Source organism: Copadichromis virginalis, linkage group LG5 (assembly GCF_057382275.1).
Source record: "Copadichromis virginalis isolate Kocher_CV1m ecotype Utaka linkage group LG5, C_Virginalis_male_GT1.1, whole genome shotgun sequence".
Lineage (NCBI taxonomy): Eukaryota > Metazoa > Chordata > Actinopteri > Cichliformes > Cichlidae > Copadichromis > Copadichromis virginalis.
In genome coordinates, this window is record NC_140622.1 from 7,811,369 (window position 1) to 7,830,682 (window position 19,314).

Below are 19,314 nucleotides of genomic sequence, written 5' to 3' on the forward strand. Positions count from 1 at the left end.
ATAAATCATAAATCACACCAACGCTCGAACCACCTGCTAAAACAGCGAGGCTTCAGACGTCATTAGTGACGTCACTCGCCCTTAAAGAAGCAAGCCTCGGCACGCGCTTGATAAAAGCCTTCCTGGATTTCTCGACGGCGCAGCGCGTCCCATCACTAATTCCAGGCTTCACTTTCAAAATTAATTTTTCCATTTTATCAGCTATCATTCGGCTGAACCCGGCACTGCTCGGGCATCTTCGGAAGTAATGGGCGTGCTCGAATGCAGTGCGTCTCAACCGGCGGTACAATCGGATGATCCCGGGCGGGCGGAGCCAATTAGGAGGAAATGGTACAGTTGGCTGACTCCTAAGAAAACCGGCGACGACCATCAGTACCCGGCAGTTTCATCGTACATCTGTACCGCTTTCAACTCAACGTTACAGCAGCGTGTTAAATCTCTTGAGCCAGTCTTAGGTCACTCACAAAAACCACACCAACACTTACTTCTAAACCAAGCGGCACTCGTATGGTGCAAATTTTTTTTAGAAATTTACGCCAAGGGCTTGGAAATTAACGTTTCAGAGAAATTGCTGCAGGATGGAGACGCAAATACATGTACCCGTGGGCTCGCCGGTAATTAGAAAAATCCCAGTTTTCGTGGACGAGCGCAACGTAACGGAGGGAGCGATGAAGCTCATTAAAGAGCTGAGACCGGCGTGGGACTCGAGCGACGTCAAGACCAAGGTAACGTTAGCCGCAAAGCTAGCTGTACTGATTATGCTAGGCTAGGAAAGGATTGACAGCTTTGCAGCATCACCGGCAAGCTAGTAGGAGGGTCGTGGCAACCTGACATGTCGCCTAGCTGAATAAATTTTATTGCACCGCCTATAGTTGACTATTTCTATTTTCTTTACCAACTAAGAAGTTTAAATTGGTTTTGCTTTAGAGAAAATTTACATTTATAGGTTACCGTAGCTATCAAGGTGTTCTAATTAATTAGCAAACTTGCACCAGGATGTCCCAAAGCTTGGTACGCTTCTTATCTGTAGTGTATGCCCAAAGTGCACATCGCGTAGGGCACTTAAAGACGGTGTGAAAGCTGGTATAAGTCGCGCTGTCATCTTGGTGTTGGAGGACAGCTGATGGTGGCGCGATGGTCAGTTTGATAGAGGAACACGGTGATTGGTAATAATTACTAGTTCAAAGGGACAGACTGTGTTACAGCAGGTCCCTGAGCTTTGTGTTCATTATAGCCTGCAGCTGATTGTTGTGTCTCGTTTCTTCCCAAATACATGTGTGTGAATCCTAATGATATTAGACACACTAGATTTTGGACTTCAATGGAGTGTACATGTTGGAGGCCAAGATATACAGTCTCTTCTTTTAAACCGTTTAAATGTTTTCTTAAAAAATAGTACTAAAGAAGTGTAAGTGTGTGTGTGTGTGTGTGTGTGTGTGTGTGTGTGTGTGTGTTTTTTTTAATAAACAAAGAACCGTTGGGAAAAAACATCTTCCAGTTTTACTATGTCCACTACAGAGGATATAGCAAATAGGCTGAGTCTCCGGATAATATTGTTGTTGTTCCCATTTTATACAAGTAAAATAAAAAACTTTTTTTTCCAAGTGTTTTAAAGTCTTTCGTCTCTTTGAACATTTCCTCAGCTACAAAAGCAGAGATTAAACATCAGCCCCAGTCATATGTATCTTATCACTGATGGGCATTAGCAAGCCAACATGTCTCTCTAGCTTTCAGGTGATGTCAGATTACTGGGACACGCCCACCTGAATGGCAAAAACAGTACTGCTTGCCCTCCAGCAATCATTTGAACTTTGAGTTTAATTTAGCGTAATAGTTACTGTGCTACTAGATGTGCTAATCAGCATTTATTTATAGCTGCTGTAGATCGGGCACCAACACGTGAGCACACCTCTGCCAACCCTGCCTTACAGGTCAAATCCCACCAATCATTGCTTCTCACCAGCAGCCCAGGCTGTTAGTGGCAGCTCATTTAAACTGTAAAAATGATTTACCTGACAATGGAAAAATACTTTACTGTTATGTCATAACATTAATGTCACAAATTATTACTACTGGAATTTTAGTGACCCTGCACTGTAAAAGTCTAAGTCAGCAAACCGTAAGATTTACATGTGGTAGTTTGAAAACTTTTATCCTTTTATCCATACAAAAGCCATCTACTGTTATGGTATGTGGGCTGATGGTGATGCCAGCCATCTGAGAATACAAATTCAGATGCAGGCAGACAGGACATTGTTGGTTCTTTTAAAGGGGAAAGAATTCAATTCAATTCAATTTTATTTATATAGCGCCAAATCACAACATAAGTCGCCTCAAGGCGCTTCATAGATACAGAGAAAAACCCAACAATCATATGACCCCCTATGAGGAAGCACTTTGGCAACAGTGGGAAGGAAAAACTCCCTTTTAACAGGAAGAAACCTCCGGCAGAACCAGGCAGAATGAGATCGCAGATGCATGCTTTGCAAATGAGCTTTCTCCGAACTGTAGATAAGCTCTCCATTAGCATAGGAAGAGGAATTGAGTCATTTGGGAGGGGTTCAGAGCAGAGCCGCTGTTCCTCCACATCGAAAGGAGTCAGTTGAGGTATTGCCTTCTGGGTAAGGTGTTTCAGTTGGGTACGTCCTACCTGGAGGAGGCATGGGGCAGACCAAGGACACGCTGGAGAGATTCTGTCTCTCGGCTGGCCTGGAAACACCCCAATAAGTCCCCGGATAAACTGGAGGGCTCGCTGGTTGGTGAGAGGGAGATCTGGGCTCCCTGCTTAGCCTGGTGCCCCTGCATCCCATTATCAGATACTGGACGATTTATTCATTCGTTATGTTAGAGCTGAACTTTTATTGAGTAGTTGTCATGAATTTTTAAACAGTGGAAATCATTTTGTCTTGATGGAGTGATCAGGCCTGAGAGTCAACAGGAGAAAAATTGTATGAATTGTATTGATCTTAATTTTTAGCAGGTTTAACTTTTTTTTTTTTTTTTAGTACCTTATTTGTTTATTTTTATTGTTTTTGAATACATCTATAATTCCCTTTTTTTCGGACCCTCATGCTCCTGTAACAAGTGAATTTCCCTACTGTGGGATTAAAATCTATATCTAATATTTGCAAATTAATCCCCAGTTTAATGCAAAGTTAAAAGGTTGGAAGTAAAGCCTTGATGTTGATTTACAAAGTTGAAGGAAACTCTTATATGGAATTCATCGTCATAGGCCTACCTCAGGTTTGTGCTTTTGCTTATACTTTGATGTGGGACGATAATAACAATGTGCTTTAATAATATAGGCCATGAGCTAAACATCCACCCCTATAACAACGTCATGACATATTGTACCATTGGGTATGTAGACAATGGTGCGTATCAGCACCTTTATTCATTGTAATATAATAACAGTTGGTGGCAGATGTGGTTCCAAGAAGTCTTTTTTTAAAAGATTTCCCTAGAAGTGTGGTGGTGTTAGGTAATCCACAGAGACTTGACTCATCAGGGAAAGAAAAATGCATAATTGATTCCAGGTAAAAGGATCTAGTAACTGTTGTGTCGTAGCTGGGTCAAAGTTTTTGGAGCAGTGAGCGCTACAGAACTGTTAAAAGTCCTCAGTGGCACAGTCTAAGCCCAGCTGCTTCAGCCCTGTATTTACATCCTGGTTACTCCTCTCCCTGGGCCTTGCACAACAGCCACCTGCAGCTGAGGATGTGACCGTGTTTATCTCGACTTTTCCAGGCCAGACTGGCAAAACTTCTCTCAACGACTACCACTCTGACAGTAGATTTATACACCTGCACTGCTAACAGGAAGACCTGACCGGCCCTGCCACCTGGACAGGGAGATTTTTATTGTCTATTGCCAAACATCCACACACTTCCTGAAAATGGCAGAGTGCCTGCAGCGACAGAGAAATGGTCTCCTCTTACAAGTTTCACATAACGAGGACTCAAAGATTCACGTCAATCAAAGGAAACCTGTTCCAGCCTGTACAGTGAGGTCACCCTACAGGGAGCTGGTTATTGGTAGTGGGGTGGTTGAGGGGGGGATGCCACCATCAATGTCCCATGCAAGCAGTATATGGCAGAATGTTTACCTCTGTCTGGGTCCAAGCTTATCGCTGTCTGTCGATGTATTGATCGTAGGTCTTAGCAGCGTATTGTGTGGCGGGCAGAAGGGATCAGTCACGTTTTGGCAAAGGCGTGTATGCTTGTGTATGAATAGTCATAACAGGGATGTCTGTCGCCCATCTTTGTGGTGAGCCACGTGTGGAATGCCAGATATGCGTGAGTGAGCGTCTGGTCCTTGGGGGGGAGATGCAGGCAGTGTGTATGTTGTTATTGTGTCCGCTGCAGCGGGACGGACCGGCCCACCACTGTCCACTGGAGCCACGCTGTCACTCCGATTTTTTTGTTTTTTAAGGCCAAGTTTCAAACACACAAGGCTTTTTGCTAACTTTTCATTTTAGAAAAAGCATTTGACTCAGCTTGTTGACAGCATCACTCTTTAAGACTGATCAGGCGACGTGCAAGAAGTCTTCACCAGTGATATGAAGGAACACTCAGGGTGTTTTTACACCTACGCTGTTTAGTCCGTTTTAATTGAACTCTGGTTCGTTTTCCCAACTGGTGCGGTTTGTTTGTGTGGATGTGAACATAGTAACTGCACTCACATGTGGACCAAAACAACCACACCAAGAACCAACAGTCCAAAGTCCAAACGAACTCCAGAGAGGTTCATTTACAGTTCGTTTACAATGTGAACGTGAGCCGATATGAAACAAATACTGGGTGTACATTACAAGCTTAAAAAACATCCTGTAGCCAGATAGAGAACATCACCAGTTAACCTTTGGACTGTGGGAGGAAATCAGAATACATGGGGAGCACCCACGCAGGCACTAGCAGAATATGCAAGGTCCACACAGTTGATGGATTTGAACCCTGGACCTTCTTGCTGTGACGTGACAGTTGTAACTACTGCACCACCGTACCGTCCAGGATGATATGATCAAGATAAAAATGTTTCCTCTTAGGCTAAAGGGAGTAACTCAGTATAATGTTGGTATGTCATCATCGTCATCAGCGTAAGGGGACAAGTGGGCTTGGTGGATGCCACACAAACACTCAACCACTTGTCGAGAACATGGTGGCAGATGACTCTATCTGAGGACTGTATCTGTGTAGACCGCTGCAGAGGGCTGTTGAACCACTACACTCTGTAGTGTGCATTCATTTTTGATGAGTTTTATGCCCTACTGTAATATCCCTCTCCATGTCACTGTCCATACACTGCTCTTGCTAACACAGACTGACCATGCCCTGTTCTCATGTTCTTGTACAACTATTATTCAAACAAAATCTTAGTAAGATGACTTAAAAACCACTTCAACATTTAGCTCAAGTCTTCTGTGAACCCTGCGGAGGCGTTCTGACATATTCATCTCATGTAGGTCAAAGCTGTATGGTGTCTTCAGGGTTGATGTTGACTTAGAGGTAACTAATAGCTTTCAGGAAAACAGTCCTGAAGCACCATGGCGCTGTACAATCAGAGGCTCTGTTTGAGACGAGATGTGGTTTCATCTTTTTCCAGCTCTTCACCGATGGAACCACCAACAAGCTAGTGGGCTGCTACGTGGACGACAGTCCAAATGACGTAGTCCTGGTCCGAGTATATGGAAACAAAACAGAGCTGATTGTGGACCGAGACAATGAGCTTAAGAGCTTTCAGGTAGTGTTGCCGCGTTGCAGAGTCCTAAATTAATTAACGTAAGCAGTTGTTTGTCCTACCTCATTGTCATCTTTTTGTGTCTCCTAGGTGCTGCATGCTAATGGTTGTGCTCCTCGCCTCTACTGCACCTTTCTAAATGGCATCTGCTATGAGTTCATGCAGGGAGATGCACTTGGAACGCAGGATGTCAGAGATCCTACTCTGCTCAGGTGTGAATTTGTCACAGCAATGTTTGAATGGGTTTTTTGAGTTTACTCAAAGATGGTGAAAATTTTAACATCAGTGCTTTTCTGCCTCATACAACAAAGATTAGACACATGGAGAAATGCACAGGACACACAAAAAAAGAACTGTATAATGAAGAAAACGGACAATTCCACAAGGTTCTGAGCTGAAACGCAACATTTAGAGGGAATGCTTTATCTGGTAACACAATGTTTTGACTGTGAAACAGTCTTCCCATTGTGGACGTCAGCTCTGTGTAGTGGACATTATGTATTTTCTTGTTTTAATTCAACTATCTCCAGGAACTCTGTAACCAAAATTTGTCCTTGTAGATAAATGAAGTAGGACACTCTGCCACTGTACTGTGGGGATTCTTTACAACTAGATACTAATGGTCTGTAGTTGAAATCTTGCCACGACTGTAACCTTGTTCTGTCTGTCTCCGCTTAGGCTGATAGCCAGGGAAATGGCTCGTATCCACGCCATCCATGCACACAACGGCTGCATCCCCAAACCCAACCTCTGGATCAAGATGCGGAAATATTTCTCACTTGTAGCCACAGAATTCACAGAGCAAGCCTCCAACATCAGGTGAGCTCCTGCTTATCTACTTTCAAAGCTCAAAGTTAAGGTTATCATTATCACCGTGATAATGATGCAAATAGTCCATAAAGCCCAGCATGAGTTTCCTGTTAAATGAGAACATAAGCTGTTTGCATAGAGCCTGAAATATTCTGCAAGTTCTCCGTGATGAAGCAGTGGGGTAGTTGGGCTTTCTTTGCATAAAAAATGACAGAGATAACTGCAAAAAGCGTACGACTGTATCCTGTGCGGTTCATGTATTGATGTCCAAATATAAACTTTAACATTATTTCTGGGTTTGAAGGCTAACAAATGTTCCTGTTGGCACAGCACTGTCCATTTGAGAATGCGTTAGCAATTAAGACTGTCACGCAGCTGAAATACTCGGCACTGACTCAAGTTCTCTTTTTTTTTTTCCAGGTTTGTTTAAAAAGCACGTAGGACTAAATAAGCAATACACCTTAGCTAGTCTCAGTAGAAGAGAGTTAGGTGCTCTGCTGCAAATACAAGGTCTCCTGTTCCATTGCAAGCACACATACTGCAAAGTCGCATGATTTGACAGCATATGGGATATAGCCCAAATCAAGTCTGTAGAGAGAAGTAAACATGTGCTAAGGTCAGACGCCGGGCAGAATTAACCAATGACACAATAATGTTATTGCTATGCTAATTAGCTCATTACAACAATGGAGCAAGCTTTATATTTCTACTGAAATATGTCAAAGCAGCATGGAGACAGTAAACTTTTTAATCTTATCTTTGTGTTTTATATGAGTAAAATATCGTTGACTTGTAGCTTTAGCATAAAACTGAACACTTGGCTTGCAGCATAGAAAACACCAAGATATTTGTCAGCCAAAAGATGAGATGTAATAGAGATGTAATTTCCCAGCCTTACCTAGAAGTGTGTTTAATGAAAATGTAAATTCATCTCTATATAATAAGGAGGATAGCATGGCAGAGACATGTGGAGCAGATAAAGTATACCATTTTATAACCTGGCCAGCTGCCCAGTCCCAGCTAATATCTTTGTTCTCTTCCCTGTTAGATTAAGTCCAGCATGTGGCTTATATAACTGTAACAATAATAGCAGACTGGATTAGGGAGTGTTTGGCATTCAGTGGGCCAGCAGATGTTTGCTTAGCCCGGTCTATCAGATCACTTTATCCCGTCCTTGGTAACACAGACAGCTAGAGTCCCTGGTCCTGGACAGCAGACACTTGTTGCACACTGCTATCTGAGAAGCCCTCATGTTGCGCTTCATTTTAATAGGCCGGTGTTATTTGTAGCATTTAGTCTAAATCAGAATCATTTCAGTAACATTTCCTTTGTGGATGACATGTTAGATGAGTTAAGTTTGAGTGAGTGTCAGAGAGAGAGCTAGCTAGATGGAAATCTGAGAGGAGAGGGTGCATCCTGTGTGCACACTGGTTTTCTCTGAGCTCAGACTGTCTTCAGATTGATACTGGAGTAATCCACATAAGCCCATTACATTTAACAAAGGGGTTTCTACTCAGCACTCTTAGCTTTTGCTTGGATGAGACTACCTTAGCTCTTTCTCTGCTATCTAGTAAGACCACCTTTGGACTACCATCAGATCAGACTACACAATCTTAGCTGGGCTGAACCCTTCGTGATGCGTGAAGCCTCAGTAGGTTTGTGTCATGTGCACACAGATGAGAAGAGCAAAGATTTATATAAATACTGGTGCAGGATATGCATGAATGTTAATAAGATAAGATAAGATAAGATAACCTTTATTAGTCCCACACGTGGGAAATTTGTTTTGTCACAGCAGGAAGTGGACAGTGCAAAAGTTATGAGGCAAAAATTAGAATACAATAAGAATAAATACAGTACACAACTGTACAGAATAGAATAAAATAAAATACTATATACAGTAGAATAAAATAAAATAAATATACAATAAGATAAGAATAGAATACAAATACAAATACTATATACAACTGAGTAAAAATACAACGATGACAGAAAGGATTATTGCACTTAGTATTATTGCATATGTATGGATGTGTGTGCTTGATCAGTTAAAGTCTTTATTATGGAGTCTGACAGCAGTGGGAAGGAAAGACCTGCGAAATCTCTCCGTCCCACACCGTGGGTGCCGCAGTCTCCCACTGAAGGAGCTGCTCAGTGCTGTCACAGTCTGCTGCATGGGGTGGGAGATGTTGTCCATCAGGGATGACAGCTTAGCCGCCGTTCTCCTGTCACTCACCACCTCCACTGGGTCCAGAGGGCATCCTAGAACAGAGCTGGCCCTTCGGATCACCCTGTTCAGTCTCTTCCTGTCCCCAGCAGAGATGCTGCCGCCCCAGCAGACCACGCCATAAAAGATAGCAGAAGCCACAACAGAGTCATAGAAGGTCTTCAGGAGTGGGCCCTCCACTCCAAACGACCTGAGTCTCCGCAGCAGGTACAGCCTGCTCTGCCCTTTCCTGTAGAGGGCGTCTGAGTTATGAGTCCAGTCCAGTCTATTGTTCAGATGAACACCAAGGTACCTGTAGCTGTCCACAGCCTCAATGTCCATACCCTGGATGTTCAGTGGTTGCAGTGGAGAATGCTTGTGCCTGCGGAAGTCTACCACCAGCTCCTTGGTTTTACTGGCGTTGATCTGGAGGTAGTTCAGCTGGCACCAGTCCACAAAGTCTTGGGTCAGACCTCTGTACTCCTTGTCGTCCCCATCAGTGATGAGGCCGACTATTGCAGAGTCATCAGAGAACTTCTGCAGGAAGCACTGGGTGGAATTGTGGGAGAAGTCTGCAGTGTAGATGGTGAAGAGGAACGGAGCCAGAACCGTTCCCTGTGGGGCCCCCGTACTGCAGACGACCCTGTCCGACACACAGCCCTGAGTCCTCACATACTGTGGTCGGTCGGTGAGGTAGTCCAGGATCCAGGTAGTGAGGTGATGGTCCACTCCAGAGTTCACCAGCTTGTCCTTTAGAACCGAGGGAAGAATGGTGTTGAAGGCACTGGAGAAATCAAAGAACATGATTCTCACAGTGCTTCCAGCGGTCTCCAGGTTATTATTTCAAGTACAGTGTGGAATAAATCGCAGATCAGATGTTGGTAGTCAGGTCTGAAAACTCAGGAAATGAGGTGTAATGTAGCCGTAATAACAGTGACTCCAGCACCAGGAGGGTCCACTGAGAACTTGTTTCTCTGCAACTGTGTTCCCAGGAGTCAGCAGGCCAGAGCCCCACTGAGCTTGTGTGTGCTGCCTGTGCATGTCGCACTCAGTTGTTTTCATTTCACATATGTTCCCACGTGGCATGATACCAAAATAATGAAAGGTGTTTTATTTAGGTGAAAAACGGCCAGTGAAAGTATTCCTGTGATACTTACTTAACAGGTGGACACAGTGTTGTGCGTGCAGCTATTCTGAATGGTTGTCACAACAATGTGCGCGACTACACTGACCTTCTCTCCATTTCCTTCCCTGTCCAGAATACAGCAGGAAGTTCCCAGCAAGGTGGTGCTGGAGCAGGAGATGGTTTGGATGAAGGAACATCTTTCCACACTGGGCTCACCTGTGGTGCTCTGTCACAATGACCTGCTCTGCAAGAACATCATCCACAACAGCAAAGAGGGTAAGTGTCTGAGCCTTAATCTGAGCTTCTCGTCTCACGGCTGTGATTCTATTTTACAACCAGAATGAGCAGCAGCACTTCTAACTTCACTCCCCACACTGCCCCCATTCCAGTGGATCATTGACAGCTGGGTCACTAGAAGTGAGGCATGTTATACTAACTGCCTGCACCAGCACAAAAACATCTTTTGGTGTTAACATGTAAAGGTTGGGAGTTACTAAAGTAATGCTTTATTTGCATAATATTTCCCTTTTAGTATAACTTTCTGTTTGTGCATCTATAACAACCAGCATGCACACATACAGCTCTCTAATAACATATGCTGACTTTTACAGTTGTTTCCTTTTATTCTTTAGGCAGTCTGTGCTAACATTTATAGAAATGGCCTTGGGCTTTGAGGAGTTTCAAAACAGACAGATAGTTGTCACATGTGTTCGCCAAGCTGTGGTACAAAATACTAAGAATTCTAATATTTTGTACCACAGCTTGGCTAATGCAAACAGCTGGACAAATTAGCTTGAATCCACAATAGCTGACTACGTTAGCATTAGCCATGATGCACAGTGCAGCATGCTGATAACCATCAATGACCGGAAAAAAGGATTTGTGTGCTCTACAAATGAAGAAGAAACACCCATAAACAAATATTATATGTTAGTTTGGTTTCTGGGGGGAAAAGCATTTGCCTGTTAGCAAATTAATTCAGCCGTAATGTTAGCATTCCCAATAACTAGGATTTATCTGGCGGTTACTAGGTTTTAAGGAAAACGGAAACATGATCTTTGCAACTAGAGCAGGGCGATATGGCCAAAAATATTTATCACGATATATATTTGAAAATTTGCGATAATGATATAACTGACAATATAATTGATGCGAGACAAAATACAACTCCACAACATTACTAGCGCAAAAAGACAACCTTCCATTTATTTTCACTTAAACAAGAAGCTGGTTTTTATGTACATTAAAGCTTTATAAAAATGTAACAGTGCAAATGCAAATTCCTTGCTGAAAGTTTAACCAAAAGGCATTTCCAGTAGAAATGGGCTGACATATCCTGAGCATAACCATGTATAATATCCACTGAAGTTAAAAAGAGGTGCTTTGCAACATTAAACTGCAGTGTGCAGTACGCATTTTTCGGACCATAAGGTGCACGGGATTATAAGGCACATTAAGCGAAACAAAGCAGTCAGATAAATCAAACTTTATTAAACTCATTCTTCTTGCTTCCTCCACTTCTGTACCATTGATTCATTAATGTTGAATTCTCTGGCAGCTGTTCTATTCCCATGTTGTTGCAGTATATTAATGACTAACCTCGTATTGTGGATGGATTATCTCAGTTGTTCTCCTGACTGAAGTTTGGTCCGTTTACAGCATCCTGCCATGCGATTGCATTTGTCTCTAACCATCAGGAACCTTCACGTTAACTTTTATAAGTGGAAAAGTGTTAGTGTTCGTCCTCCAGCTTCACTGTTTATGTTATGCTAACATAGCTGTGTCGCTAGCAATCACGTAGCACATCATTATATACCAACTAGCCCAACTTCAGTAAATCTCTCAGTCAAAACATGCAATATCATGCTTAGGTAACTAGCGAAACTAGCGAGCTAACTTCCGCTAGCTTGCTGCTAACTTCTAACTCTGTTAAATGTAATACATTTTGTTTTCATGGATGCCTGGAAGTTAAACTTCATAGTTACACCTGGTAAAGCAGCAATGCTGATCGTTTTATTAAAGATGAAAGAATTTAGACAGTTTTTAACTCTCAGTGCAGTGTTCGTTTGACCTGAAGAATACGGATACCAGATACCCAGCCCTACTTGTGGCTCCAGAGGTGATTTAGTAACAATATGTATGACAGTAAATGCTGCCACCAATAACTTACTAACAACATATGCACAGCTTGTTGCTTATAATCTAAGCAAAGGTTTTTTATTTCTCGAACTGATGGGGACGGAGCAGGGAGTAGTCCTTTATATGAATCCTGAGCTGAGTCTTTACATAAAGTCTGTTTTATTACAAGCAGTTGCACTATATAAACCCAAAATATATATCAGCAGACCTGACCAAGCAGCATTTTGGAAGATCCTGATGAATGCAGTGTTAATGAAACCACTGCAACTGGTGCACAAGCATAACTACACACATCACGCTCATTCATTTTTTTCCTGTTTTGCTTCTTGTTTCACGCTGCATGTGTTTCTTGATCCTACAATAGAGAACTTTTTGAATTGTAGTACAAGAGGTGCTGTTGCAAATAGGGCTGGGCCATATTATACCGTTCACGGTAATACCGGTATAATGTTAGGCAACGAAAGGAAAATGAAATATCGCGGTAGAATATGAGTAAAACGCGCATGCGCAGTGCCTTTGTTTTCATACGCACATGGCCGATTGTTGAGTGAAACAGATGAACCAGAATTGGTTTGTAAAAATGGTGCAACCTCAGTGATGTGGAACTGGTTTGGTGTTTGTCCGTCAGATACACGACGAAGCACATTTTTTTGCAGAACATGCAAACGGCCGTCGTTATTGTCGTATTTGTCGGGCTAAGATGCTCTTAAATCTGGGAGTAATCTGGGTCCTAAACTCCATAATTCTTCAGGTCAAACAAACACTGCAGCATCACTGAGCGTTAAAAACTGTCTCAATTCTTTCATCTTTAATAAAACGATCAGCATTGCTGCTTTACCAGGTGTAACTATGAAGTTTAACTTCCAGGCATCCATGAAAACAAAATTTATTACATTTAACGGAGTTAGAAGTTAGCAGGAAGCTAGCGGAAGTTAGCTCGCTAGTTTCGCTAGTTACCTAAGCATGATATAGCATGTTCTGACTGAGATTTCTAGAAAAATTCAAACGTACAGCTCTGGTATCACGTCCAACATAAATGAAGACAGGAAACTAAACAGCACTGACGTTTGTAGGGTTACTGAAGTTGGGCTAGCTGGTATATAATGATGTGCTACGTGATCGCTAGCGACACAGCTATGTTAGCATAACATAAACAGTGAAGCTGGAGGACGAACACTAACACTTTTCCACTTATAAAAGTTAACGTGAAGGTTCCTGATGGTTAGAGACAAATGCAATCGCATGGCAGGATGCTGTAAACGGACCAAACTTCAGTCAGGAGAACAACTGAGATAATCCATCCACAATACGAGGTTAGTCATTAATATACTGCAACAACATGGGAATAGAGCAGCTGCCAGAGAATTCAACATTAATGAATCAATGGTACAGAAGTGGAGGAAGCAAGAAGAATGAGTTTAATAAAGTTTGATTTATCTGACTGCTTTGTTTTGCTTAATGTGCCTTATAATCCCGTGCACCTTATGGTCTGAAAAATACGTACTGCACACTGCAGTTTAATGTTGCAAAGCACCTCTTTTTAACTTCAGTGGATATTATACATGGTTATGCTCAGGATATGTCAGCCCATTTCTACTGGAAATGCCTTTTGGTTAAACTTTCAGCAAGGAATTTGCATTTGCACTGTTACATTTTTATAAAGCTTTAATGTACATAAAAACCAGCTTCTTGTTTAAGTGAAAATAAATGGAAGGTTGTCTTTTTGCGCTAGTAATGTTGTGGAGTTGTATTTTGTCTCGCATCAATTATATCGTCAGTTATATCGTTATCGCAAATTTTCAAATATATATCGTGATAAATATTTTTGGCCATATCGCCCTGCCCTAGCCACAAGCATTATTCAGTTTTTGTGGATTCATGCTAATTTGCCCAGCTAAGTCTGTCTATCTGGTCTTTGTATATCTGCTCCTTGTCTATAGTTCCATGAATGTTGCAAAGGCGTTGTTCACTGGCTCTTGTTCCGGTCATCCAGGTGTAGATGACTGGTGTACAGTTTGACCAACAAGTCCCTCCAGTGCGTCTAATAGTCACATAATCCCTCTACTTCCTGCTGTCTCAAGATGACCATCAAAAACAATCCCTGCCCCAACAAAGGAAGATTAACTGAAGCACACAGCGGTTCCATGTAAAGATGCTCTTCAGGTTCAGTCAGTAGCACTTGAGTGAAGAGGCAGCACAGCTAGCAGGCTTTTTAACTGTCTCTGACTTTGTCTGTCATGTGACCGTGCACTGCATGTGGCAGCAGTACCTGAAGAGTGCTTCATATTGCTTCCCTTCAGCTTTGCTGTAAATGACCACGTGCATAATAATGTAACATACGTGTTTTCCTTTCTCTGGTCTCCTTAAGGTCATGTGCGCTTCATCGACTATGAGTACTCCAGCTACAACTACCAGGCCTTTGACATTGGCAACCACTTCAATGAATTTGCAGGTCAGCAAAAGCACAGTGTGATTTACATGAGTTAGTTATGTGTTGGTGGTGCACAGCTTATCCTTCAACTGCACGTCCATGTGTTTGTTCAGGCATGACTGAGCCGAACTATGGACTCTATCCTAGTCGGGAGATGCAAATGGAGTGGCTCAAGGTGTATCTGCAGGCTTACAAACTCTTCACCAAGAACACAGAGGAGGTCAGCCAGCGAGAGCTAGAGACGCTCTACGTTCAGGTCAACAAGTTTGCTCTGGTGAGACAGATGTTGACAGATGCACACAGTATCTCTTGCAAGCTCAACCCTGCTGTTTCATGGTACACATCTGATATCTCATTTGTTTTCTCTCAAGGCTTCTCACTTCTTTTGGGGTTTCTGGGCTCTCATCCAAGCCAAATACTCCTCCATCGATTTTGACTTCCTGGGGTAAGTGTGCGTGTGTGAAGAGGTTAGCACTAAGCATCATGACTGTACACGCACACATACACAGAGACGCACACACCACCACATCCGTGCAGATGAGTTAAGCAAGTCATGGTTGAATGTGTTTGGGAATGTGGCAAAGGTTCACCAATCTGCCAAAAATTGTGTCCACAAACTTTTTTTATCTTATCTAAAGAACACATTTGTAACATTCCAAGAAGAAATCTTAGAGAAGAGACATCTCTGTGCAAGCGACAAAGTCAAAAATCAGTCTTTTCTGTCTCTCCGTCTGCAGGTACGCCGTGCTACGTTTCAACCAGTACTTCAAGACTAAACCTGCAGTGATGGCCCTGCAGATCCCAGAGTGAGAGGAGGCGACGGAAGCCAGAAGGACGAGGAGAGGAGCCCAGAAGGAGGTGTGTTTGAAGGTTAAATGCTGGGACTTCCTCTCCCATGAAGACGCTTCTGTGAGCCAGCTGTTGATGGACCACTCCTCGGTCAGCCTGGCATCCTTTTCCTGCAACAAGCGCAATTACTCTTTGATTCCCCCAAACTTTAGCTCCACGTACGTCACCGCTGTAGCCCGAGAATGACAAAACTTTCATGTGTGTATGTGTGCAAGTGCATTCGTCTGCGTTTGTAATATATGTTGAAAAAGCGTCACGCTTTTCCTCTTAGAGCAGCTGAACCAGGCGTAGAGAGGTCTGTGTTTGGGATAGGACACCAAAATGTTCCACAACGCTGGTAATGATGTCACAAGAGGAAGGAGAGGGTTGAAGAGTGTCAGGACGATGGTTTGTTTTCTGAAACTGACTACAGGTGCAGCCTGGTGTTAGTCCCATTGTATGTTTGTGTCTTGTATGTGTTCCTTCCTCTGTCTCTACATATTTTAACACATTGTGACCCTTTCTCGTTTTTTTTCCCATCACCTTTGGTGCTAAGTGCCCGTAGCTTTCTGCACTGAGCTTTCCTCGGGGTGTCCTTTCCTGTGCCCCCTGTTTTTCCTGTTGAAGCACTTTCAGCTTCTTTCACCACATCTTCCACTTATTCACAGCAAACTGCTGCTGCTTATGCTGCTAGAATTGTAAGACTTGTCTGCGTGTTAGTTGGTGTTTCATGCCAAACGCCACGTGTTTGGAACAGCAAATGGAAAGCTAAATGTGCATTTATTTATTTGTATTTAACATCTCAGGTTAACAACTCTTTGGAAAGTGGTACTGAAGGAGGTGGAGGGGATGGCTACAAAGACGAGACCTCTGTGTGTGTTCCTGTCCTTGAGCATTATTTCCACCTTTTTGACTTTTATGGTTACAGCGCATCGCTCTGTTAAATTTTCCATTTAAGGTTTCCAGACATTTTGGAAAGTCACCACCTCTGTCAATCCTCCCTGTGCCATGTCCTCCTCTCCCTTTATACCCTTTCATCTTTGATCGGTCACCAGTTCCCAGTTTTGGTCTTTGGTTGCTTCTCCCTTTACTCTGCGGAGGTTTATGCATCTGTTTTTCAAACCGTCCTGAAATCATAGCCCAGTCTCAGTCCCATGCTGTAATCCACTCTATTCATCTCAGATTTAGTGTCAAAACTTCTTACATAATTACATATTGCATAAGTTTTATCTGGGGTCAAATCAAGTGGAGCTTTCAAAAAGAATCTGGCGTGGGTTAGCTGGGGGGGGGGGTGTCTGTCACGAGATCAGCTACTGTTTTCCTGGGAAAAAGATCTGGCTCTGAAAGACGAAGAAATCATTAATGCACAAAAGTACTCACAGCTTAGAAAGCAGGCTTCTTTGAAATCTAGCTTGTCTGTTTGTTATTAAATAATTTTTTTTCAGCTTAACTTTTGACTGAACACCTAACTAAGCAGAAATGTATCTGTTCAAGCCTGTCACCTTTTTCAAAAGGCCAGACAGATTGAGTGTAATGTGAAACATAGACTGTATAGAAAAGATGGATGTAATGTGATGTAATGCACTGTGATGTCAGCCATTGGTGAGCAGAGTCTCATTTTGAAGCCTCGAGTTCTTTCTGAGATGTGGCTCACAGATTTTGTCAGTCATATGCAAAATCGTACAGTACTGTAGTTAACTTCTGACTCAATAATAACTAGTAATAAGTTAATAATTAATATAATAAGAATAAGAATAATAACGTACAAAAATTACATATTGGAAAGTGTAAGACTTGAAACTAGTAACTATTCAGACAATAAAGTCATCAATGATATGTTTACAGAGTTCAAAAACTAAGTTTTTCCAGAGGCTTCTAAGCAGTTGGATGTCTTTTTGTGACCTCCCCGCTGGACATCCCAGTCACTGCAGGGCATCCCAGTCACTGCAGGGCATCCCAGTCACTGCAGGGCATCCCAGTCACTGCAGGGCATCCCAGTCACTGCAGGGCATCCCAGTGCAAAACTAGAGGGTAGAGCTGGTGGGGTGGAACCTTTCGTTTCCATCACCGTTGGCCAAACTTGGCTAAAAGCAGAGCAGAACTGGCAGCTTTCTAAAGAAGTCATGGGGTATTACTCCTCCTTGGCACCAAAGAGGGAGCTCTGACCTTTGTCCTCTACTGCTGGTGTCGTGTAACTGGAAGGCTTAATAATTCACCAGCTGAGCTGCAGGAGAGAGGGACTAAAGCATGTTAATGGCTTTCATTCAGAACATTTAACCCGAGAGGGATTTTCTGAGGAGTGCTGTTAATATCTGAAGTCTTAATCGTTCTTAACTTTAGGTAAAATAATTCTCTTCTCCTCAGTGTGAATAAGAACTGATTGCAACAGTACAAAACTCACTGGGTTTAAAAGTTATTGATGCATACACTGGCACATATTCAGGAGTCTTTTACTTCACTTAGTGAATTTTATTATTTAAATGTTATGCCACTAACAGTGAAGTAATCAGCTTGGTGCATTTGCAAAGGCCAAATTGGTGAATTTGCTGCTTGAACACACAATTCTAATACCCAGGTAGGACATCAGCCGGGATAAAGAGGGCATTCGCACTCCATGAGCACTGGGTGAATATCTCCATTCCCTTCAGAGGACACTTATACAGGCTGCTGACAGTTTTTTGAAGGGAAGGCATTTTAGGTTCCTGTAACATTGTATCTTATACGCTGAGTGTGTGGGAGATGAATTGAAGACACATTCCAACTAATCTTTGCATTTATTTAGCAGCTGTTTGGATCTTTGGTCACCTTACCCACTGCTGTAGTATCACCCATTAAAGATGCAGTGATCAGATTTCATGTGGCCAAATAGAACAAATTTTAAAAAAAAACAACTAGCCCGGACAAATATACCAAATAAAAAATGTTTGGCTTTATTTATTTGCACAAGTCTTTCACTGCTCTGTCTGTGAGTGCACTTCCTCAAACAGGGAGTGGAGACAGAGATGGCTAATGTGAGATAAGACACCGTTAACTGAGCTGTCAACACATCATCTCAACTGTGATAAATCCATCCAACCAGTGTTAAAACGAACGTGACAAGAAAGCGAAACCTGATATTTGATCCACGATATTGACACAATATTGCATCCGTATTCACAATGCTGCAACAACTTTTTCTCTTTAGACTGGGTGCTGGGTAAGGTGACAGCAAACAGAAAATGAACTTGACTCTGATCCCCATTTCCAGACAAATGCATCCATTTCATGTGTTTTTGTGTCGACTGCTGAGACCGGCTGTCTGAATTTGCTGTTCCACGCTGGCCATTGAAACGGTTCACTGTCATAATGTCGTCACTTTATACGGTTGTTTTAAAATCAGTTTGTTTATTATTGATTCTAAATCTGCACTCCACACTTAGTTTGTTGCAGTCCAGTCATACCAAAACAGTTAGCTTCAGTTTGCATTGCATTTAATTTGAGATTAACTATGTTTGTGTGCGTGAATGTACTAACTTAATTATACAAAATACTGTTCAGAAAACTGACTTCTTTTTCTTTGTATGCTGACATATACTTTTTGTAAGTGCTTTGATTTGAAAGGTAGAGTGCTGTGTAAAAGGACACAGCGCTTGGTTTGCAGATGTGACTTTGTAAATGTACTCATCCACTGCTAAAGGAGATGATGATGGGGGATGTAAATATTGTAAGAAATACTGTGAAAAGCTTACTGTACAGTGATCCTTCACACCTCTGTAGGAGTGGCAAGATTATTTAACTGTTGTTAGTAAATATTTCCATTAAAAAGAATGAAATGGTATTAAAAGACCTTGTTTGGCTTTTGATTTGTCCTGTTATGTACTAGCATGTGACTTGTTGATTTGTCGGTTGCCTCAGCTGACTCTGTGAATTTGGCCCTGATGGGAGGAAGCAACTACAAAACTTGTGCTGGGGGACATCCTGCCAAAACACACAGACTATTTTAATGATCACTAACTTCCCTAGGAGTGGAACCTTTCACACCTTTTTTGTTTTACCCACATG

At 42.4% G+C, this 19,314-nt stretch overlaps 1 protein-coding gene across 1 annotated transcript; it reads left to right on the forward strand.

Annotated features, from left to right (window-relative positions):
• The first annotated feature begins 225 nt into the window (after positions 1-225).
• On the forward strand, positions 226-19,062 carry etnk2 (ethanolamine kinase 2). The gene is made up of 9 exons (XM_085455700.1): positions 226-725; positions 5,599-5,736; positions 5,824-5,945; positions 6,412-6,552; positions 10,009-10,151; positions 14,383-14,466; positions 14,559-14,719; positions 14,817-14,890; positions 15,183-19,062. The coding sequence occupies exons 1-9, from the start codon at positions 579-581 to the stop codon at positions 15,253-15,255; spliced, it is 1,083 nt and encodes a 360-aa protein (XP_085311826.1). The 5' UTR covers positions 226-578; the 3' UTR covers positions 15,256-19,062.
• The last annotated feature ends 252 nt before the right edge of the window (positions 19,063-19,314 follow it).